Source organism: Oreochromis aureus, linkage group 6 (assembly GCF_013358895.1).
Source record: "Oreochromis aureus strain Israel breed Guangdong linkage group 6, ZZ_aureus, whole genome shotgun sequence".
Lineage (NCBI taxonomy): Eukaryota > Metazoa > Chordata > Actinopteri > Cichliformes > Cichlidae > Oreochromis > Oreochromis aureus.
The window spans coordinates 15667552-15691514 of NC_052947.1; the positions used below are offsets into that span (position 1 = coordinate 15667552).

The window sequence follows — 23963 nt, forward strand, 5'->3', positions numbered from 1 at the left end:
ACTGTCCACATTTCTTTTCTTAAAAAAAAAAAAAAAAAAAAAAAAAAAAAATTATCACATGACTATAATGAGGTACACAGTGTACATCCATGCTCAGTAGTGCATGTCAGAACAGTGACAGTCATACAAAACACTTTTTATTTACCAGTAAGAATTTATTTATTCATACTACAAAAAATACTGTTGATGCTACACAGCTTCAGGATGACAACAGGACCAGGGACTGGTCTGAGACTGATGCATGTGGTTTATGGAAACAGTGAAGCCCAGATATTTTACAAAAATATCTCCATTTCATATAATTATATCAGTTTATCCAGTGGCCTGTTTCACACTGTGTGGCATTTGACCATTGTGTTAGGCCCTCGGTCTCTGTTCCTACAGAACAATCACTGTTGAGTCTTGCTAGAAGATTGCAAAAGAGTCTAATCAATTTTTCTTGTCCATCTCCTTTTAGCCATTGTGGGCTAGACCAGCAGCAAACTCCACCAGTGTACGTGTTGGTCTTCCAGACATGCCTTTCCTCAGGTAGGGGATTTCGTCTTTGTTACTCATCACACCGGCGATGTCCAGATGAGCCCAGTGAGGAGCTTTGACGAACTCCCTCAGGAATGCAGCTGCAGTGCATGCACCACCAGAGCTAAAAAGAAATCACTCATGAGAAGAAAAAGAATTCCAATTCATTGCACACTGTAGCATTGAGTGGACGTCTCTCTGCTGCAGCGATGCCTCTAACAGGAGATGAGACACAGATACGTACCGGCTGTACTTGCCAACGTTGTTGAGGTCAGCCAGCTGGCTGTCAGTCACCTGTTTGGTGTAGTGCTGGAACAGAGGCATCCGCCACACCCTGTCACCTGTCACAACACTAGCCTACAATCACAGACACACACACGTTAACAGAAGAGCTGATGGACTGAGGCACCGTGTTTTAACGTGTATCTGCGGTACCCTGTGCAGCTGCTCCCAGAGCCAGTCAGAATTTGTAAAGACTCCTGCTGCTGCTGAGCCGAGCGCTACATCCATCGCACCTCGAAGACAAAATACGCCACGATTTTAACATTTATCTATGATTAATGTCTTGCAGCATAATGAAAATTTGATGTCACTGTGTATACAACTGCTGAAGAAATCCTACCTGTTAGCGTAGCAACATTGACAATGGCTCTGGGGTTGAAGACATGTCCATAACAGAGAGCATCAGCGAGGATCAGTCTGCCCTCTGCATCTGTATTATCAACCTGGAACACAGAAACAAAAAACACTGTACAACTGTACAAATACAGTAAATGGCCTGGTACTTACAGTGGTGTGAAAGAGAAAAGTTATCCAAACCTACCCAGTCCTGTGTGAAAAAGTAGTTGCACCTCTTATTAAATGCGATTAACCACATTTTTTGGAAAGCTGAGTTCAGTTTCACTAAATACACTCAGGCCTGATTACTGGCAGACCTGTTGAATCAAGAGGTCACTTAAATAAAACCTATCTGACAGGTTAAAGATCTCAAAAAGCAACACATCATACCTTGATCTAAAGAAACACCTTAGAAACAAAGTAACTGGGATCTATCAGTCTGGAAAGGGTTACAAAACCATTTCTAAGCACTCCAATGAACCATGTTGAGAACCATTATACAGACATGGAGAAAACATGGAACAGTGGTGAACTTTCCCAGGAATGACATTACTCCAAGAGTACATCGATAAATCATCCAGGAGGTCACAGAAGATCCTGAACAACAACTAAAGAACTGCAAGCCTCACTTGCATCAGTAAAATACGGTGGTGGTAATGTTATGGTCGGGGCTGTTGTGCTGCCTCAGGACCTAGAGGATTGCTGTGGTAAATAGAGCCATAAATTCTGCCGTCTAGAGGCTGCCTGAAGGAGGCTGTCCAGCCATCTGTTTGTGACCTCAAGCAGAAACGCACTTGGGTTCTGCAGTAGGACAAGGATCTAAAACACACCAGCAAGTCCACCTCAGAATGGCTTAAGAACAACAAAATGAAGACGCTGGAGTGGCCTAGTCAAAAGTCCTGACCTGAATCCAAACGAGATGCTGTGACATGACCTTAAACAGGCAGTTCATGCTTGAAAACCCTCCAGTGGGGCTGAATTACAACAATTTTGCAAACAATTGGGCTTAATTGGTTGTTGATCAATGGTCATGACAGTTTGCATATTAATGATCAAGGAACTGACCTGACAGCCCATTGTTCATTCAGTGGGCTAGTTTCAGTCATTGTATAAATGTACTGTTTATAAGGTTGGGGAAACCTGCAGTCAGCTGAGACTGAAGAAGTCATTTGGATGAGTGACGAAACGTTTCTCCCACTGAAAACGCTACGTCCAGATGAACAGAATCAACCCTTTGGGATCTGCAAAGATGATTGGGCCAAAATTCCTCCACAGTGCTGGAAAAGACTCACTGCCAGTTATCGCAAACACTTGATTGCAGTTGTTGCCGCCAAGGGTCATCACACACTTTTCCACACAGGGCCATGTAGGTTTGGATTTTTTTCCCCCTTAATAATAAACACCAGTTACAAACACATTCATACAGCACTTTATTCTATGTCCAAGCACCTTCTAACATTCAGAAGTAACTTCAAGTTCATCATCTTGCAAATTGATCCATCAGCTTTCTGACTGGTAGACGACCCACTCCAACACTTGAGCCACAGCTGCCCACATATCGAAGCACAAGCACACTCAGGTAGCAGTTCAATGCCCGTTTCAGGAGTCCACTCACCTGGATTGTTTTTCCATTCTTGGCTCTGACAACGTCACCTGGTTTAGTAGCCTTCCCACTGGGCATGTTCTCACATAAGGGGGCTAGACCTGAATGAATCAGGGCAGTGAAATGCTCAGACTTACATATATTACGTATGACAAAAATAAAAACCCACCAAGGTATTTTATATCAAAATGCTCACCAATAATGTTGACAGGGAGTTTCAGAGATGCTGCTGTGACGATGGAGGCGCACACCGTGGCAGCTCCGCCCATGTCGGCCCTCATCGCATCCATAGAGGCAGAGGGCTTCAGAGAAATGCCCCCACTACAGACAGAGAATCATAAAAACAGTACTGTATGGTGTAATGAAAAGGTTCAATGAGACATTTACAGTATCTGATCCCAGCCCGTGTTGCTGTGTGTTACCTGTCAAACGTGATGCCTTTTCCTACTAGGAGCAGCGGAGGCTGCTTACTGTCAGGAGAACCGTTGTAATGTAGCTCCAAGAAGACAGGGGGCTCCTCTGAACCTTTAGACACACTAAGGAAGGCTCCCATCTGTTGTTCCTCTATCCAAGCCTGCGGTCTACGACGGCACAGTTTATTAGAGAAAAACCTCCTCTACTTTATCTACCTTTCAGAATAAAAACAGGATCGATAAATAGACAACAGTAATTCACTTTATTGGACCTATTCAAGTACTGGACACCCTGCGACAGTCTGGCAATCTGTCCAGGGTGCACCCTGCCTCTTGCCCTGTGGCAGCTGGGATAGACACCAGCCCCCCTGTGATCCTAAATTAGATAATTGGAAGAGAATGGATGCATAATAATATGCCTTCAGCCAGGGGAATGGGACACCATCTTGTACAGTATTTGATTAGACATTGATGAGAGGAGGCAAAGGAATTTGAAAGGGTCTTGAAACCTAGAGGGGAGTTTCTTAGATGCTAGAGCGCAGCAAAAAAAAAAAAGAAAAAAGAAAAAAAAAGAGCAGAAGTAGATGCAAAAAATTGTTTTATGATTATTTGTGACAATACATGGAATAGTTTCCCCTGAAATATGCAACAGATTAAAGTCCATGTTTTTTTCTTCCTGATTTTGAAAGCGGTGCCGGGGATGATGATGATTAACGAAACACTGACCTCTTGTGTATGGTGACTCGATCAGCATGTGGAGCCAGTTTCTCTTCAATGGTTTTGGCAAAAGCAGTAGGCGTGATGTGATTGGCGGGCGCTTCCATGAGAAGCCGTGCCAGGTTTTGGCCCTCTCCATACATGACGCCTTTCTCCCAGCCGACCACGTCAGCGCTAGGAAGAGTCAGACATAGGAAGTAGCATGTCGCTGTATTTACAGTGTTAAAGGCCTCTGACAGTCAGTGAGCCTCAGTTTGTCGGATCTACCTGCCGTGAAGCTGCGTTGTTACTTTGGTCTTCTTCTTGGATTTGAGCTGGTCATACTGAAACAATCCCAGAACGGTGCCTTCTGCTGCTGACTGGGCATCACCACAGCTGTCCACCTCCACGTGGCTCACCTCCAGGTCCTGAAGCAACCGGCAGCCAGCTGAACGTGCATGAATGACAGAAACAAACCAGGCACGAATTCAGCATAAACTGGACTGAGTGCAGAAGAAGATGTAACATGCAACAGAAGCAATGCTGTGCAATAGAACCTAAAGGTGACAATCTGCATTACCTCTGAGCTAAAATTCAAATCTGATGCATTTATTTTTTACCTTTTAAACATCCCAGAGGTGTTCAAGCCAGGAAAATTCCTTTCCGAATCAGAGGTTGCACTTTTTTAGGATAGGTCATAGATAAAGAAAAAAAGAGCCAGAAGAGGGTGGCTCATGCATCTGGTTAGGATGCCTCTAAATAAAGGTTTTCTAGTCACACCCAACTGCAAGGAGATCCCGTGGTGGACGCAGAACCCGCTGGAGAGATTACATATCTCGCACCATGGGATCCATTATAAGGAACTGGAATCTACTATAATCTACTAATCAGAAGATTGGTGGTTTGATCTCTGGCTGATGAAGTGTTGACTGAAGTTTGAAAAAATTGCTTGTATGAATGGGGAATGTTGTATAAAGCATTAAGTGCTCAAACAGAGAACAAAAGTAAAGTGCACAACACTTTACTCCTTCTGTTATACACACCCACGCCATACCTGACACAGCCTGCCTGATGTTCTCCTTGCTGGTGTCCCAGTTTTCCGTGCCACAAACACCTGCGTTGTTCTTACCCAAACCGACTACTGCTACACATGGGAAGTCCTGCAGGAGACACACAAACATCATCCATCAGGAGATCTCAGACTGAGGAGACGGGGGTTCATAAACATAAAGTCACACCTTATTACCTTGTGAAGTCCATAAAATACTCTGCTTTTGCCGTTCTTGAGTGCAGGCCCAGAGCTGGGAAATACAAAAGTTTATGAGGCTAATCGCACACAGAGAATGCTGTTCATTCTCAGCCTGCAGGTAACAGAGACTCACAGTTTGAGCAGCTCAGAGAGCTTTCCGGAGAGAGACTTGTCAAACCCTGCAGCCGCCTCTGTCAGATGAAGAGTGCCCTCCTCCTCCTCCTCCTTCTTCTCAAACACTCCCAGCACCAGACCCTGCAGACACACAAACACAGTTTAATATGATAAAAGATGCAGACGGCCACATTCTCACGCATGAACCTGCAGAGCATCTGAACCAACACGCGGAGCCGAACTGATCTGAAACCTGAATGAGTCTGGTGTGATGATGATGATGTAACTGCCACCAGATGCTAAACTCACCTTTCTGTCGCTCAGGTGAGTGTGTGAGACACAAAACGACCTGCAGGAGTTTGTCCGCACCGCCGTCCGCGTAGCTGTCCTCACCAGAAACATTGTCATCTGCTGCACACACACCGAGAGCCCAAATAAATCACTTTTAAAGGTCGTACACTGAGCATGTGCGAGAGGAAGCCGAACGGTCGCGTTTATTTGTACGTCACAGTGAGATGACGGAGAGGGGCCTTTGTCGCCACCTAGCGGCAGATGGATAATTGATTAAGGGCCAGTATTACGGATACTGGCGATATTATTTGGCGATCAAAGCAGTTTAAGAAGACCTAAAGCTGAAAAAATATGTGGCAACTTCATACTTTTAATGAACGCTTTATATTTGTTTTCACAGGTTCCTTATTTGTATGTTAAAATGACTTTAATATACACTGATATGAGTTCATTAAGTAAAACAATCTTGACATAAACTGCAAAAAGAATAAAAAACACACAAGTACATAAATTTATCTTCATTTTTTTTAATTTTTGACTATAACATGAATCTACTAATAAATATTCTTTCAAGCTTGACATTAAAAAGCATCATCAGTCTTCTTCTGATCAATATTAGTAGTAGCTACAGCAAGTCTCCATTATAAAAGTTAACTTTATACATGGAATGATTTTTAGGGGATTCTCTAACATCATTAAACAATGTGTATATGTGTGTGAATGAAGGGATATGGGACATTATATGTTGTGGACCAGGGGTAGGTAGTTAATCTTCCCAATGGGGTCACATTAGAAACTGACTGTTCTTCAGGGAAAGTCCAATAAATTATAAAAAGTTCAAATTAATGTCAGGCCGCATAAGAAACAGTCTCAGTTTGTCATGTGGCCTTCTTTGGGAAGATTGTCCACTCCTGCTGTAGACAGTCTCTTAAGAAGAAAAACAAAGCTTTGGTGTCAAGGGAAGTCATAAATTAGTCACAAAAAAGTAAGCACTTGATGTTTAATGCTATCTTATATACAGATGCCTGAACACATGTTTCTATGAAGAAGGGAGAATGCATCTTGAAGACTGTGAAATACCTGCTGATTCAACATGAACTCTTTTTCAAAATAATTTTTTCACTTTTTTTCTAACATACAACTTTTTTTGTCTTCATAGAAAGCTGTTATAGGAAGACTTTACTTAAAAGCACCGTCCTTTATTTAAACACATCATACAATTATTTATTGCATCATCGGGTAAGAATCTCTTAAGCTCAGCATTTAAAACTTTTTAAAAATGTATAAGTAAATAAAATATATCAATAAATAAATTTTTAAAAAGCATCAGAAAAGGACCTGACAGAGACCAAGTACTCGAGACATTACACTGTCTTTGTCAACACATAAATATGATTGAAAAATAATCATGTATTTGCAAACAGTATGTAGATGATGAGTGGGGTAAAAGGTGTAATTGAGGATGGACGCTCTGCAGCCTTTTCATTCATTCAGTCCATCTCTTCTGTCTCGATGGTCCGTCTCCTGCATGAACTGACTGACCAAGGAGACGTGAATCTTCTTCTACCGTGAATGATCGACATAACTAAAGTAACCCTCTATGTTCTTTTGCAGACATATATCGCTGAGCTTTGAAGTGTCTGAATGAAAATCATGATGTACAAACATAGTACTGCACATTAACACTTTATTTACACAACTACTTAAAAGAAAAAAAAATCTATTTTCATACTGACTTTAGGATCTGTGCTGCACACTGCAGCACTCATTCAAAGTATGAGATTTGGCATGTTTACATTTAAGCTTGACTTTTACTCTGAAAAATCAAACATAACAATGTATAAATCCATATGCATCAAAGGCAGATTTATACTAATACATTAGTCATTTCAAACAGCTGCATGATCATCAAGGTAAGGACGAATTTGCCTGGGCTTTGTATGTGAGTTAGGCGCCACTTTAGTCCCAACTTGTTAATTTATGTTGTTATGACTCTGTAATTCTGGCTGTAATTAACCTAAAACTCAGTTACAGCTTCAAAGGAACAGGGCCCTGGCACTGTGTTGTTTTCACATTTGGCGCTTGTCCATCACTAGTGATGAAAATGCTAAAGAAAAATATTCTTCAGTACAGCAGGTCCACAGCAGAGACAGTCGGCTCTTCAGGTTTTTTGATCTCCGGTTTGGGCAGCTTGATCCGACTCATCGCGACCACTCCACAGACAGCAAAGTGAGTTGCAATGCTGCCTACGCCAAGCCAGAAAGACCAGTCCAGACTGTCATCCAAGACGAGGAGGACGAAGAGGTTCTCCCGAAAGTTTGCCACTCGCTCAGTCAGACTGTGGTGTCTGACAGCTGCCAGGAAGCACAGAATACCCAGGGCACCAAACAGAGCTGCAGACAAGAGCAGGCAAGTCAGGGAAAGGACAAAGAGCAAAATGATGCATCACCTGAGACATACCAGCGATGAAGTTCCACAGATAGAGTCCCTTGTGCCCTTTGATGCTCTGGTATGGAACCTTGCGTGCGTTGTAAATGCAGAAAGACAGACTGACCAGCGCAAAACCCACAGCCACCAGCAGGAACAGGATCACCATCATGTGGAGGCCCCCATTCAGTGTCTGCACAAGCTTTGGGAAAACTGAAGAGAGCAGAAAGAATCAAATACTGTATCTTGTCAGCTCTGTTGGACTGTATAAAAAGTAGAGCTGTAACCCTCTACATTATTATGTAAATTTGTGGATTGCAAACAAACTTAGATAATTTTAGTATTTTGTTTGCTACCCAAACCCTAAAATTTTGGTATATTCATTAAAATAAGGTCACACGCTGATTTTTGTGAGTGTGAAAGTGGTTTGAGTTCACAGCATCAGCTTCTTTGTGCCTTTCTGAGGCCTATGATCATATCTTAGTAAATGTTTTATACTCATGTCACAACTAAAAGAACAAAGTTTGGGTTCAGGTTGAACCCCCCTGTAAAAAATAAACAAAAGTAATGCTCACGTGTTGTTCTACTCTAATAAGACAGCATCTGTGTAGTTTTAAAAGTCTGAAATCATCTTACTGTTAATTTTGGAGCGCCTGTCCCCGAGCCCGCACCTCTTGGTCTTTCCTCCCTGGAACAATCCGTAATAAATGCTCCCGATGAACTGGTCCAGCTCGGGATTTGACGCATTCACTATCTCCACCCCGGTTTTACACATGATCCGCCCGGTAACCCACCGCTCCGTGGATAAAGCCACCACCAAGAGGACCACCGAGCCGATACAGAGCGCCGAGGCCACCGAGAATGTTATCCGCTTCCACAGAGAAGGCATCTTACGAGCCCATGGTGCCCTGAGGCAGGGACCGCAGTGCGCGCTCGGCGATCACCATAAGTTTATCCCACAATTAAAAATGAAAGAAAGAAAAAAAAAAGAAAAAAAAAAAGCATCATAAGTTGCTCGCACTGTTTTGTAGCATCAACGTGCTGCACTGACGTGAGTCACAAGGAAGGGGAAACTAAATCCACGGAGGTCAAAGTGATCCCTCACCGGGAGAAACTCTATCCGTGCTGCGCGCTTGGTTTCTGCTCTCTCTCTCTCTCTCCCTCTTTTCACTCTCCTCTTTATTCATGGCATGAATTAACCTTTGCTGCTCGGCTTTTGCATGCAGAAATCTAACCGGTGACCTATAATTCTGGTTACAGCTTTAAAAGTCATGTAACCGTGTTAAATGATGACAGATGTGGTTCATTATGTCCCAGAGCCTGAAGGTCAGTGTGGACTATTAGCTACCACGAGGGTTTATTGGCCCCCATCTTTGTTTTTCGACTTCCACTTTCTTACCTTCAAGGCATTGCTGAAATTAAGCAGACATAAAGTCTTGATGACTTTGACCTCCAAATAGTAAATAGTTTGTGGTCCAAGTGAATGCTTTTGGCAAATTTGAAGAAATTTCTTTAAGATGAGATGTGTTCAAAAGCGAGTATTGTGGATGTACTGTTAATCTACTTGTTCCATCCAAGGTACGCAAAAGAGCATCTCTGAACACAAACTAGATGGTCTAGAGCAGCAGAAGGCCGCACCAGGGGGTTTTCTGTCCGGAAACACGAAGCTGAGGCTAGAAGTCACATTGGCTCACCAAAATTGCACAATAGCAGATTAGAAAAGGTTGCCTGGTTTCTGGGTTTTGATTTCTGCTGTGACATCCAGATGGCAGGGTCCGAAATGGGTATAAAAGACATGAAAGCATGAATTCATCCTGCCTTGTGTCACCTTCTTGCTAGTGGTGTAATGGTCTGCCAGAGTCCGCCTTCAAAGTAAAAGTTGTGTCTCTTGAGATGCGTTGGCTGCAGCGATATATAAGAAGAGCAGAACCACGCAAATCAGCAAATTCCTTAAATACTGAACACATTTGTGTGTGTGTTTCGGTTACTTTCACACAACTAATTGCCTATAGGTGCAATTGGAAAAGGGTTATGATGATAGTGAATCAATTGCATATACGGTAATAAAAACTCAATCAGCTTTCTAATAAATGACGTCATTCTACCTAGCATCTTTCTGGTTTCTGATGGGGGGGTTGGTGGTGGTGGGGGGTAACGGGTTAAAGAAAAAAATTGTGAATAAATTCTCCTTTGGGCACAAACCGTGTTGTTTGTATGTTTTATTTTGTTCATTCACAGTCTTTCTAAATTCAATAGGTTATAATGAAACGCAAGCTGATATTTGTGTCATTTTATACACTTTTTAATGTCTTTAGCTTCGTGGGATTATAAACTGAGAAAAGGGAAAAATAAATAACGTGCGGCAAATAATCTCAGGGTTTTGGCGACATCTGCCGGTGAGTTGGATAACCTGCTGTGCGTGATGACGTCTGACCGTCAGTCTCCCAGGCAGCAGCGGCCTGAAACTTTCGTTTTGCGAAGATGGCGGAGGCGCTGTCGACAGGTCTGGGTGAGGAGAAGGAGAAGGAGGACAGGGAGAGGGAGAAGAAGGCTGCCACAGCGGGGAAGAGCAAGGAGAAAGACGGAGTCACGGAGACGCTGGGGTTCAACGATAAAAATGGCGCTAGCAGGGGAAAGAAGAGCAACCTGTCAGGTGAGAGCTAGCTTCGTTTCCACAGGCGCTGACTCCCAGTTTGACAGCGCTAGCTAGCAGCTGAGATAATTATTGTTTACGGCGGCTATAGGATGTTTTTTTGCAGAGTTTCTCGAGAAGGCATGTAAAAATGTCAACTGAGCTTCTGCAGCTTTGGGGGTTGCTCCGAGTTTGCACATGTTGTGGGGATGTAGCTGCAGGCAGCCAGCAGCTGTTTGTGAAAAACTGAGCTGGAGTAAAGTAACGAGCAGGTGGCACAATTTTGTGATATGCATCCAAATTAAATCTAGCAGGAGGATTTCTGACTGTTAGGAAGACAGCAGCACTGCACGTGATCATGCAGAAAGTCCAGTTCAGCCAGTTGGCTTCTCGTGCGGTTTGTTTCTCTGCGCAGGCGCACTCAGATGAGTCGGTGGACACTGTGTGAGCCATAGGTGCACAGACACCCGTGTTGACTTGCTCAATGTAATGCTGAGGGCAATCATTTTTGACCCAGTTGCAAAAAAGCATGTGTTTTCAGAAGATTGGCAACATAAATTGTAATGGTTTATTCTAGTAAGATTTGTTTACTGGAAAGCGTGGACATCACGTCCATACAGCTCAGCTGTTTCTAAATTTTATACACTTTCCTTTCTCTGTGAATTTAGCAGGTGCACTCTCGGTCTTCTTATGTATATATTCGATACTGCTATTTTTAATCCAACTGGATAAAGATATTTTTTTTGACCATTCTTGCTTGCTAAACACCTACATATTTTGAACTCTGCTCCTCTTGTTCAGAAAATAAACCTTATCTATAAAGCTCCCCCAGAGCTGGAAAAAAAATACAGTACTGTGCAAAGGTTTGAGCCCTTTTCAAATTTGTTCACATCAAACAAATTTTAATATTAGTCAAAGATCACGAGAGTAAGTACAACATGCATTTTAAATTATGATTTCATTCAATAAGGGAAAAATACTATCCAAACCTACGTGTCCCTGTGTGAAAAAATAATTCCCCTCTAAACCTGATGGCTGTGTCACCCATGATAAGACTGCAAGAACTGCAGTCAGGCATTTGCGATAGCTGGCAATGAGTCTTTCTCATCAAGCGTGAACTGCCTGTTTATGGTGGAAGCGTCTCAATCAGATGTAAGTCCAGACTTTGACCATGCCACTCCAAAACCTTAATTTTGGGTTTTTTTAGCCATTCAGAGGTGAACTTGCAGGTGTGATTTATTTATTATTGTCCTGCTGCATAATCCAAGTGCTCTTGAGCTTCAGTGCACTTATGGCCGGACATTCTCCTCTAGGATGTTTTGGTAAAGAGCAGAATTCATGTTTCCAATTACCCCAGCATGTCTTCCAGGTCCTGAAGGAGCAAAGTAGCCCCAGACCATCACCCTACCACCACCATGTTTGTGTATGAAATCTTTTTATGAAATGCTGTGTTAGTTCTATGTCAGACTCAAACTACCCAAACATTCAACTTTTGTGTCATCAGTTCACAGAATATTGTCCCAAAGTCATGTAGGTCATTAATGTTTTGTGGCATTTTTGTGGGACGAGCCTGCGTGTTCTTTTTCATCAATAAAATCAAAAACACAAAGGTCTCTCCCATGGAAGCCATTTTTGTCCAGTCTCTTTTTTTATTGTTGACTCGTGAACTCTGACTTTAATTGAGCAAAGTGAAGCTTGCAGTTCTTTAGATATTGATCAGGTTCCATTGTGACTTCTAGATGAGCCCGGAGTAATATTGGTCAGCTGACCGTTCCTGGAAAGGTTCACCCCTGTTCCAAGTTTTCCCCATTTGTGGATATTGGCTCTCACCATGCCTCAGTGGAGTCCCAAAACTTTAGAAATGGCTTTGTATCCCTTTCCAGACTGATAGATGTCAAAGACTTTGTTTCTCAGCTCTTCTTGAGTTCATGCTTATAAAATATTGTTACTATAGTTTAGATTGCACTGATTTACAGGTCAGATTAATTGTTTGTTTAAAAGCACTGGATGTTAATGACTCCTAATGACAATCCATTTTAATACTAATTAAAAGGACTTTTCTATTATTGGATTTATCCAGAAAAAGGGAACAAAATTTGCTGCGAGTAATTAGTAACCAGATTAGTCTGAACAGAATACTGAGTATGCAGCATCTGATATATAATAAAAATAAAAGAAGGAGCCTAACTTTAGCTAGGACATTTCATATCCGGGTAAAGCCGCTTCAAACATGTAAATGAAATGAAATAAACTAATATAAAACCAAGTGACCCGAAGAGCTTCAACTTTCAAAATCTTAACACCTTTGGGATGAACTGGAGCTCCTGCTGTTAGCCAGGCCTGATCAAACCACATGAGTGGCCAACCTCACTAATACTCTTGTGGCTAAATGGGAACAAATCCCTTCGTTCATGTTTCTAAGCTTTAGCAGAGGAGTTTAGACGGTTCTAGCAGCAGATTAGTTGGAGTAGTTTTGGTTTTAGTGTAGCCATTTCTTATCTGATTGAGTTTACCATTAAGTAAGGACTCTCTGTTTGCTGTGTTGATAGTGTTGTTTGTGATAGATTCAAAACCCAATATAAAGAATAATTTATTCCTGTCTGTATCTCCAGACCTGTCTCTGGTCAGATTTATTACTACTGAGCTCACCAGAGGTTACTTCCTAGAACACAACGAGGCCAAATACACCGAGCGCAGAGAGCGGGTCTACACATGCCTCCGCATCCCCAAAGAACTGGAGAAGGTGAACACACAATGCACCCCCCACTTAGGGAAAAAAAAAATTAAATGAACTAAACACTGTTGTAATAAATGTATTTCTCCCCTCTCTTCCTGTTTTCAGCTGATGACGTTTGGCTTCTTCCTCTGTCTGGACGCCTTCCTCTACGTGTTTACACTGTTGCCCCTCAGGGTGATTCTGGCCTTGTTGCGACTCTTCACAGTGCCATGTTGTGGCCTCAGGTACATATAAGCATAAGTATTAGAGTTACATATTAAAGTACATTTCCTTAACCCATGATTTGTTATTAACAGGAAATATTTTGATACATGTGCTTCTCATCAGTTCAACTCCACCATCATTAAAGTATATTTGCATAGATTGTGTTGGATGTCATTTATGTACGAGGTACAAATGTTGTGATTATCATGATTATCAGGTCCTGTGAAGTGTAATGTTGGAGTAGAGCCTCAGCAAAAAGGTGATTTCATCAGTGATTTTTCTGTCTTCTAAATTAGTTAGTAAAAAATAAGAAATTTAGAGAATAATAGAGTAAAGTCAACGTCAGGCTCGACCTAGTCATTGCTCTCATAATGCTGGAAAAAAAAAGCAAACTCTGGCTATTTAAATTTACTGATTTGTGGCAATTTGAGCAAGATGAATAAAATAACGAAAAAGTTGTTTACTTTTTTCACCTTGTTTATTTGCACCAATCTAATTTGATTTCAAAGGGAGACTCATTGGTTACTGCATGCTTTTATTTACAGTCTCACTAGTATCTTGTTTACCTGTTATCACTGTGACTGCACCTGCTCTCACAGATGTGGAGTAATAATAGACTCTGAATCCTGCTGGCAACAAGTTCTGTTAGCATTAGTGCAATAAAAGCACTAATGCAACAAGCATTACATCTGTACACTGAACATAATGGGAGTGAGAGCAAATGGGAGGGAGACACCGACATGGAACCCATCGTGTTCATCTGGGATTTTCAATCATGTCACCTAACTTGACCACAGTTTGCAGTCTAATAATAAACTTTTATCAATATAAAAATGAAAGCTGTTGATATGGTAAAGTTGACATACCTATAAAATGCAAAACCTTTGCCCCTATATTCCCTCAGTTATGATTGCTTTTGCAATAGGAGCTGGTTCACTGTGCGACAAAGTAAACACAGAACAATGTTGAACAGATTGGCCCCATTCGTCTGCTCATTGTCGCCGACACCCAGTCTGGCTTTCTGAGTCAGGATTGGGCTGATATACCTTCCATATTTTTATTAGGCAGGTGCATCCCTTATTAGTCCTTTGTTGATCAGTACTAATATTACACTGTTAATCAGTTTGATTACAGTCACTTAATTTTTTGTGTTGCGTTGTGTGCACTTTTTCCAAAATCTGTATATCTTGTGGTATGTACAGCGTAGGCAACATGACCCATATTTAGAGCTTTCCCTGCTTTCCTCAAATCCAGAATTCTTTTTAGAAACTTTAAAGAATCAAATTGTGGTTCATTGAGAATATTCCAAAAAACAGGAGCAAGAAATAAATATGTTCTGCAGTCCTACTTTAAAGGGGGCTCTATCACCCTGGGCAGGGTCTTTGCCTGAAGCAGTGCAATGTTGTTATTGACCTCCGGGGGGCAGCAGAGCTCTGAGACTACAGCCATCACTATGCTGTTCTGTTCTGGTGATTTTCTTGTGAACATTTTCTTTGTCTGTTTGTGCGTTGTTTAGCGGCTCCCGCTTGCTTCAGCCAGCCCAGGTGTGCGACGTACTCAAAGGCTTCATTATGGTGCTGTGTTACTCAATGATGAGCTACGTGGATTACGCCATGATGTACCATCTCATCAGAGGACAGTCTGTCATCAAACTATACATCATCTACAACATGTTAGAGGTACACTGTGTAATCTTCCTCATTGGCCAGTTCAGTATCTAATGACACTGCACCACTCATTGACTAGCTCTCCCCCGTCATCCTTCCCTTGTTGTGTTGTCAGGTGGCGGACCGCCTGTTCTCATCATTCGGCCAAGACATCCTGGACGCTCTTTACTGGACCGCCACAGAGCCCAAGGAGAAGAAGAGAGCGCACATAGGCGTGATTCCTCACTTCCTCATGGCTGTTCTCTACGTCTGTATCCTCAAAAACATCACTGATATTAAAACGGTTAAAAGTTAGTCAGTTTAAAGTTGATTTGGAACATTAATCAGTTTTATCATTTATCATTCTGAAGTGTATTTAAAACAAATAACATTAAAAGCTTAAATTCAGATTTCGAAACTGACAGAAAAAGGTCACATTAGAGGCAAAAGGAAAGACAATACTTGGAAGAATAAATGCCCCCAGTGATCCCAAACAAGTGTCTTTCATCACTCTGCTATTTAATCTTCCCAGTCTTCGACTTTCTCCATAAACCAAACAGTCAATCAAAGTTGAAGTAATCATTAGCAGCAAATCTAACAGCTGTACTTCAGACTAGTAGGGCACATAAAGTCATTGCATCAGTATTATTACAGTGCAGAAAATGTGTATTTTTCCTCAACATGTATCCAGTTCTTCATGCCATCCTCATCATGGTTCAGGCCACAACTCTCAATGTAGCTTTCAACTCCCACAACAAGTCCCTGCTCACCATTATGATGTCAAACAACGTGAGTGTTGTGCACAGACATATTACCCCGTTTAAAAACGTGTGCAGCATCTCCAGTTCAGTCCTGATGTTTTTGTGTTGGGTTTTTCTTATTTCTGCAGTTTGTTGAGATCAAAGGGAGTGTATTTAAGAAGTTTGAAAAGAACAACCTTTTCCAGATGTCAAATAGTGGTAAGTGGTGGTAAAACAGCTAGCTACGTTCCACAAAAATCTAAATTTTTGAATACTTTGTGCCTCCTCCTCTCAGTATGATTATTTAATACAAAGTAAATATGTGGAATCGAGTTCAGCTGCAATGAGCACAAAGTAGGTTAATCCTGGATTGATTTGTTTGTTCCCCATAGACATAAAAGAGAGGTTCACCAACTACATCCTCCTGCTCATCGTCTGTCTGAGAAACATGGAGCAGTTTTCATGGAATGCTGGTAACATAATACAAAGCTTTGCAAAGACTACTGAAAGCTATACAGCTGCATACAGATGTGCATTATCATAGTACCCCACTTAGGTTCATAATCAGCTCTTTTCACTCTTGCTAAGTAGCTCACTGTTTCTTTTACTACTAATACTGGATTAAATAATTATACTGATTAGATTTTAATGTGTTTGTTTTCAGACCACTTGTGGGTGCTGTTTCCTGATGTAGTCATGGTGATAGCCTCAGAGGTTGCCGTGGATGTTGTCAAGCACGCCTTTATCACCAAATTCAATGACATCAGTGCTGATGTAAGTCCTTCCTTTCTACGTTTGACGGTTTATTAACTTGGTTAAGGTGCACTTGAGTGTTTGGCCACTAGAGGAGAAACACATTTGTTAAAACTGTTCTATTCTATTCTACTGGGTGAACTATTCTATCATGTTCACCCAACAGCAATTCAGTACAATGAGAAACACATTTTAAATCAGATAAAATAAATCTGTTAATTAGAATGAACATCTAACAGTCTTAGCAAGCTCTGATGTGAAAAACTTGGAATAAATCACCATAAAATGGTGAAAACCGATCAAAAGCTTCATAACAGGACTTGGGCGGTGGGACCTAAGAAGACTTAGCTTTCCAGACTGTGAGTGTTCATATACAGTATGTATATGTTTTAAGAGAGTTTTGTGGGGAGAAAGTGGCTGAAATATGATTAATACAGTTAAAATTGTTGACTGTTGTCCATCAGCTTCAACACAGTTCAAATATTTGTGTGGAAAAGATTAGTGGGGAGTGTCATATTATTCTAGGTATAAAAACCATTTTAATGGGATATTTTGTCATTTCTGTCTTAGATCTATTACTTTCTACATTTGGATGTGCTTTTGCGCATATAAGCACATCTAAATGTAGTTATCGTGTCACCGTGTATCAGCTGAACTTAGAAATAGGCTGCAGTTTTATTTAGATATTCTTGGCATCGTTAAACGTCTGCTGCAGTGTACAGAGAAAAATCAGTGGACTATGATAATTAAGTTTTAGAGCTTCTTTTTTCTCAGTTATTGTATGGGCATTTATCTTCAAAGGATGTCATCATTTGGAAAACGTGTCATGCCTGTGAGTTCAGATTTGGTATCTGATAACCCATTTTACAATGTTGTGATCTCACAGCAAAACTAACAGGAGTGATAGAAATTACTTTGAAGAACTGAGATGATGGTGCATATTTTTCTGTCATGTTTAGGGTTATATACATGTTAAATCTATAGTGTTGTGTTTTAAAAAATAATAGGTAAACAACACAAGGTAAAACATTATAGTATTTACCATGATATGCACCTCAAATTAAGATGATCTAGAACAATAAGAGGGTTAGAGTTCTGGTCACTTGAGCCATATAAAATATGTTATATCGTAGTATTTCATGATTTACAAATCTGTGTATTTTCCCTGTGTTGGTCTCTTTAGCACTATTGTTATACTGTTAGAGAATCATCCACCTGCACGAGAAATTGTCAGCAGGCCCATTTTTTCCTTATCAATTTCTCACTTCCTTCCCTAATGGGTCGCCTTTCTCTTTGATTTTCCTCCAAGGAGTTGTAACTATGCTTATACAACAGAAAGCAGCCCCACAGGAAGGGATTAACCCCTTTATCCCCAAACTGTCAAACCTAATCACACAAACCTCACTCACATTGTAAGTGTTCAAGCGCCTGTGAGTCCATACTAATCCACGTTTAATCCGCACACGCACATTTTTGCTTCTTTTCGGCTTCATGAACTTACCTTTACTGTGCTTTCACCTTGCATTCATGCACCAGAGTAAAGAACAAGCAGGTAAACCAATTATGAGACTTGCAGTAAACAAGTTAACATTTATCACGTCACCACGACAAGGCAGGCGCTCTACTCAGTAGCTTTATATTTGTTTCATATTTTGATGTTTCTCTTGTATTGGTTGACACGTTGCCTCTGTCTCAGGTATACGGGGAATACAGAGCCAGCCTCGCCTTTGACCTGGTCAGCAGTCGACAGAAAAATGTGAGTGAAGCAACTCAAATCACTGCGGTTTAAGAGAATAAAAATAAAAGGACAAGGTGCTGTTTGTTTTTTCTCTAATGAAAGACAACATTTTTTTAAGTAAAGTTAATATAAAGAACAGAGCCCAGAACATGATATTGTGAAACAACTTTGAATGATTAAAGGAACATTAGATGAACACAGTAGATTAGTGAGGTGTAGCAGAGAGAGGCTTTTTGTTTTCTATCCTTTACAGCAGCGGTCCTCAACCCCCGGGCCTCGGACCGGTACCGGTCCGTGAGTCGTTTGGTACCGGGCCGCGAGAGTTGAGGCTCAGGTGTGAAATTTATGGTTTTCAGGGTTTTTATCGGTTTTCAGTGTTATTTTGTTATCGTTTTTATCATTAACTCAGTTTTCCTGGGTCTTTTCACGTGTGTTATGAATAAATCGTCTTTTTTTCGGTACCGGCACTAGTTTTATTTTGTTGTATTTATCCGCGACACCTTATTGCCGGTCCGTGAAAATATTGTCGGGCATAAACCGGTCCGTGGCGCAAAAAAGGTTGGAGACCACTGGTTTACAGGAGAAGATTTCAGTACCACAGCGACCACAGGGGTGGCGAGAATCCTGGAAGCCCGAGACCAACCAGAGAAAGGAGAAGAACAGAGCACAAAGACACCTAGTTGTTTATATTGCAAAGAAGTTTAGAATCTTGTTAGACATAGTTTATAATGGGAGCAAAAGTAATGAGAGGGACTTTACAAATAGTTGCAGGATTTATATGTTATGTAAATTGCCCAAACACAGTGTTCAGACTGGATATGCGCTACCCGTTAAAGGGGGCGAAGAAATCAGGACTAAGTTTTAAAGATGAAACTCTATAGAGGATGTTTCCAAAGGTTGAGAAAATAATCTAGGACCTTTACCAGGAAAAAGCTAATTGTATCTTTTACACTTTACAGTGTACACTGAGGGAAGTCAGGAATAGTTTTAAACTAGGATTAAAAAAAATTAAACTGGGTGAAAAGGGGGTGTAGCAAGTAGATTTAGGGCAGCTCACAGCCCGGCGTAAACGCAAGGTGCTGTCTCACAGCTTAAGTTAATTGTTTGATTTATTTTTATGACAAAATAATTAGGAAACATTGAAAACATACAACCCGTTGAGGGGACAGATAGGGTTGGGCAAGTGAAAGGTTTTGTTTGTTTAGCATAATCACTTTTGTTATATTTTAGCTTTTAACATGGAACATGCCTCGCCGGAGCTTCTCTCCTGATGCTACCCCGCCAAAAAACCCTTATCCATAGAGACTATGTCAGCTCCCAGACAGACGAAAACAAACTAAAAGCCAGCAATAAACAACTTAAACATAATCACAAAGAGAGAACAATACAGAATCCACATCTGAACCAAAGAGTAAAACAGTGAAATGTGGATTATTAAATATTAGGTCTCTCTCCTAAAAGTCTCTGTTATCTCACCCCAACCGGTCGCAGCAGATGGCTGCCCCTACCTGAGCCTGGTTCTGCCGGAGGTTTCTTCCTGTTAAAAGGGAGTTTTTCCTTCCCACTGTCACCAAAGTGCTTGCTCACAGGGGGTCAGATGATTGTTGGGTTGTTCTCTGTATCTATGAAGCGCCTTGAGGCGACGTTTGTTGTGATTTGGCGCTATATAAATAAAATTCAATTGGATTGTATTGAAGTAAACTTACTGGGATAAATTAGGAATTAGTTCATTCCTCAAGTGAGAAATGAAAAAGGGGGACTGTTAGGAATAAAAGAAATATTTTAATGTGTATCTGCTCATTATATTGTTTTATGTACTTTAATAATGAAGGCTTGTAGAGCAAGGCCACCTTTGACTCACAAATAAGTGCTCAGCTGGACTGAAAAGCAGGAAGTTTTAGTGCACAAGGCATATTAATAGATATAGACACAAAAAAGAGGAACTCTCCATATAAACAATGTTCAAGCCTGTGTGACTTGTAAAGTACCGAAATAACACCATATAAGACACAGCTGATGATTCTAATGTTAGAGAGCTCTTGCAACTGGCGTTTGAGCTGTGCAGGGTTCTCTCTCTCTGGAAGATGATTAAATAAAGAAATATAACTGTTTTAACACACTATGAGTTGGTTTTCTCTGTTTTGTCATGGGGAAAAGGAATCGGGTTTAATAGACTAAATGCTGACCGGTGTCTGGACATGCTCCTGATCTACTGGCCACCGTGCCACAGTAACAGCCGTAGGGTGGGGTGCTGCCACAAGAATGTCACAGGTGCAGGTTGGGGCGGGCGCCTCATCTTGGTACCTCTGTCCAGTCTTATTTCCACCAAGAACAGTCAGAAGAGCTCAGACACGCGTGCCAGCATCCAGCATTGCCAGTAGCCCTGCCTCATACACCTTGAGTCAGTTGCAGCATGATACATTGATGACAGTGTTGTGCATATGTCCTTTTCTTTTCTGTTATTGCTATTCACCTCTGATCATAACATCTGATAATTATTGATTCTGTTATATCAATCGGTGAGTAACATTTTAACAGTGAATGAGGAACGTGTTGAGAGCACATCCAGCAGTTTTTCCTGATTTTTAGCTCATGATTTCATTAAAAGAATGGACTGAGTTATTCATGAGTAAAACTGTGTTGCTTTGGTAATGTTTTACATAACAATGTGTTAACTGTGTCTCCAGGCGTACACAGACTACAGTGACTCAGTCTCCAGGAGAATGGGCTTCATCCCGCTTCCTTTAGCGCTGCTGGTCAGTCGTTCTTTCAGAGGATGGCTTTTGATATTGAAATGTTTGCTCCCACGTTTGCTCGCTTATAAATGTGACGATGTTTTTTCAGCTGATCAGAGTGGTGACCAGCTCAGTGAAGATCCAGGGGTCGCTCTCGTTTATGTGTGTCCTGCTGTTTTACTTGGGGTAATTGGCCAACATGTCTTCATCATTTTTAATTATTTTCTTGACACTGTTTGTTTTCATGTCCACGTGACTTTTGCCTGTCTCTGTGAGCAGGATGATCACTCTGAAGGTTCTCAACAGTATCGTTCTCCTGGGAACTTCCTGTGTGTTTGTGAAAGAGGCCAACATGGAAGAAAAGCTCTTCGACCCTCCACCTGTCGCCTCCAGCCGTGCAAACTCCAGAGCTCACCGGACAAAACATGTTCACGTTTCACCGCAGCAAGGTAGCTCAGTCACTCTGTCTCACTGTCTCTTTTCCTGATTTTAACTGCTGCTAAAAACTCTTAACTTGCTTTATAACAGAATCCACAGCTGACAAAGGAGAAACTTCTCTGCCGTCAGACATCTCTCAGCCCACCAACACAGCAGAAAACGCTGCCCCCTCCTTCCCGAAGAGTGACTCAGACACATTCCTGACGACTCCTGACGAGGAGGACGATGACAAAATCATCAACGCTGACACAGGACTGGAAGGAGGCGGACTCGCACACCGACCACCCAAGAAAGACCTGCTGGAGATAGATCGCTTCACCATCTGCGGCAACCGAATAGACTGAAGGACTAGTGTAGCAATCCTGGCAACACTTACAGGGTTCAGGGATCAGACATGGGTCATGGAGCATGCTCAGACCGTACTTACTTTTGTGCACCTGACCCCTCAAGTATTTATTTATTTATTGACTGACAAAACCAGCAAAGGCATAAAGCTGTTACTACAAGCATCCGAGGCGGCTTCAGACGTTTCCAGCTGGTCCTGCGTGTGTCTGATGAGCCAAGCGGGCTGTGGTGCGGTGACGCACTCGCTGATGAAGACAGCATGTAAAACACGGGAGGAGCAGACTACAGAGAGAAATCTGCGTATGTTAAATCACGTGTGTTCAGAAGCACAATCAGTGAGAAGCTGTTTTTAGAAAGAACAAAAGTTTTTACTTCTTTTTTTTAATTATTCCTAAAAAAAGGCTGATGATATTTGAAATGAAGTTTTTATGATGGGTTTCAAATCTTTTTTCTAAATTGAATCACAATCACATGGAAGGATTCAAATCATGAAGTTATTCTGCAGACAGAAGCTCTAACACACACACACACACACACAGAGGTTGATCTGAGGTGATGAGGTGAGCTGCAGTCCCAGCAGGTTAAATATGGCAGCAGTGACACTAAGAATGGCTTTGCTTGGCTGCATCAGCTTCAGTTGTAATGTTTGGTTTGGTAACTTAAGAGACATAAAAAGCTGGAAGGCTTAATGTCATTTGTGTTGGTATTACCTTAAAGCACTGAGATGATGGTGCAGATTTGTATTTATTTTGAGATGGCCTACCAGGCCTGACAGGTGTGACTTATTTATGTGCTTAATTTGTACCTTTTTCATTGAAGCCATGTGGCCTACAGATAATCGTGGCGACACGTCACAGGCATATAACATTTTCTTCTGTTTGCTTTTTGATGTTGGAAACTGATCTGACATGTTTTCTCATTCCTCGCTATCTGAGTGAGTGGACTGAAAAATCACATGAAATGCTTCATTGTATGCTGACAAAGTGTTTCAGGTTACCAGGAATGAGTAAGAGGCGGGGTCATAACAGCACTATAACCGCATGAAACCAAATTTCACTATCAAAATCAGTGAATGCTGTTGTTGTTGACTGCTGGTTTGGATTTTTTGGAAGAGGGTCCTGGTACAGTAGATTAGGCCTAAATGTTGTGATCAAATCCAGTTCGCTTTTTATTATTTTAAAAAATAATTTCTTCATAATCCAGGCCAAAACTAGCTTGTCAATGAACAAAGTGCAAGTTTTCTGTGTTGAAGCTAGTTTATATCTTTTTATGCAAAACGATGGATTAAGATTTTTCTGGGGAAGGAAGGTAAAGAGTTATTACAAGGATGGGTTATGGCTGCGTGGAAAGAGAATTGCAACTTGGGCTTGCTACATCTTTGACTCCAAAAGGTCTGAGCAGGAGGAACGTAGGACTAAAAACTGATCAGGCACAGTTAGGTCCTTAATTTGCTGGACAGTGACACAGTTTTTGTAGTTTTAGAGTGGATTTAAATCAAACAGTGAAGATGTGACTGAAGTGCAGACTTCAAACCTCAGTTCAAGGGGATTTACAAAAATGATCCATTAACTGTTTGGGAATTAGAGACATTTTTATGCAATACTTATACAAATTATAGACCCAACTGTTGAACAAGATTTTTATCTTAACTGAGACCAGTGAGGGTCCATGAGGGGCACAGCCAGGGGCCAAGTCCAGTCTCACTACAGGGTCATGGTCCGTACAGTGAAAAAACAAATAGCTGTATACCGGTGAAAGGAGGAGCGTGAATGCAGCATTATTGTTTGTTTGTGTGTGTGTGTCATATGTTAGAGGTATTTTTCAACGTGTGGATGGATCTCTACCTAAAAGTGGACAGTGTATGAGTTTTTTTTTCTTCCATGTACAGCTCATTCGTGTAATGTATCTCCTTACATGGTAGAAGGAGAATAAAACAAGACTTTGTTTTGTAACAGTTTCTGGTGTGACTTTGTGCGTGCGCGCGCGTGCGCATTTCAGTGAAAGGAGTCGATGCCCTCCCTGTTAACCAGGCAAACACTGCAGCTCACTGTTCCCCTTGAATGGACAT

The 23963-nt window shown here is 41.4% G+C and overlaps 3 protein-coding genes across 3 annotated transcripts; 1 reads left to right on the plus strand and 2 right to left on the minus strand.

The window, feature by feature from the left end:
* Positions 1-134: 134 nt before the first annotated feature.
* lap3 (leucine aminopeptidase 3) lies at positions 135-5701 on the minus strand. Its single transcript, XM_031757314.2, has 13 exons — positions 5519-5701; positions 5229-5350; positions 5093-5147; positions 4901-5006; positions 4135-4294; positions 3877-4041; positions 3160-3318; positions 2934-3058; positions 2750-2838; positions 1139-1241; positions 952-1031; positions 761-873; positions 135-640 (listed from the first exon to the last, which is right to left on the minus strand). The coding sequence occupies exons 1-13, from the start codon at positions 5615-5617 to the stop codon at positions 454-456; spliced, it is 1563 nt and encodes a 520-aa protein (XP_031613174.1). The 5' UTR covers positions 5618-5701; the 3' UTR covers positions 135-453.
* A 1497-nt stretch (positions 5702-7198) lies between these two features.
* Positions 7199-8952, minus strand: clrn2 (clarin 2). The gene is made up of 3 exons (XM_031757286.2): positions 8564-8952; positions 7961-8140; positions 7199-7893 (listed from the first exon to the last, which is right to left on the minus strand). The coding sequence occupies exons 1-3, from the start codon at positions 8814-8816 to the stop codon at positions 7625-7627; spliced, it is 702 nt and encodes a 233-aa protein (XP_031613146.1). The 5' UTR covers positions 8817-8952; the 3' UTR covers positions 7199-7624.
* A 1433-nt stretch (positions 8953-10385) lies between these two features.
* Positions 10386-23847, plus strand: tapt1b (transmembrane anterior posterior transformation 1b). The gene is made up of 14 exons (XM_031757303.2): positions 10386-10580; positions 13172-13302; positions 13402-13520; positions 15017-15179; positions 15283-15418; positions 15838-15935; positions 16036-16105; positions 16279-16359; positions 16551-16660; positions 18336-18395; positions 21065-21133; positions 21222-21298; positions 21392-21561; positions 21641-23847. The coding sequence occupies exons 1-14, from the start codon at positions 10409-10411 to the stop codon at positions 21892-21894; spliced, it is 1710 nt and encodes a 569-aa protein (XP_031613163.1). The 5' UTR covers positions 10386-10408; the 3' UTR covers positions 21895-23847.
* The last annotated feature ends 116 nt before the right edge of the window (positions 23848-23963 follow it).

Coding starts and splice junctions, on each gene's coding strand:
- lap3 (XM_031757314.2), bottom strand. CDS start 5,617: ATGACAATGTTTCTGGTGAGGACAGCTACGCGGACGGCGGTGCGGACA. Junction 3,059..3,159: donor AAAGGCATCACGTTTGACAG/GTAACACACAGC, acceptor CTCTGTCTGTAG/TGGGGGCATTTCTCTGAAGC. Junction 2,839..2,933: donor ACTCCCTGTCAACATTATTG/GTGAGCATTTTG, acceptor TGATTCATTCAG/GTCTAGCCCCCTTATGTGAG.
- clrn2 (XM_031757286.2), bottom strand. CDS start 8,816: ATGCCTTCTCTGTGGAAGCGGATAACATTCTCGGTGGCCTCGGCGCTC. Junction 8,141..8,563: donor CAGGCGCTCCAAAATTAACA/GTAAGATGATTT, acceptor TGCTCTCTTCAG/TTTTCCCAAAGCTTGTGCAG. Junction 7,894..7,960: donor TCTGTGGAACTTCATCGCTG/GTATGTCTCAGG, acceptor TCTTGTCTGCAG/CTCTGTTTGGTGCCCTGGGT.
- tapt1b (XM_031757303.2), top strand. CDS start 10,409: ATGGCGGAGGCGCTGTCGACAGGTCTGGGTGAGGAGAAGGAGAAGGAG. Junction 18,396..21,064: donor TCAGCAGTCGACAGAAAAAT/GTGAGTGAAGCA, acceptor CTGTGTCTCCAG/GCGTACACAGACTACAGTGA. Junction 21,134..21,221: donor CGCTTCCTTTAGCGCTGCTG/GTCAGTCGTTCT, acceptor ATGTTTTTTCAG/CTGATCAGAGTGGTGACCAG.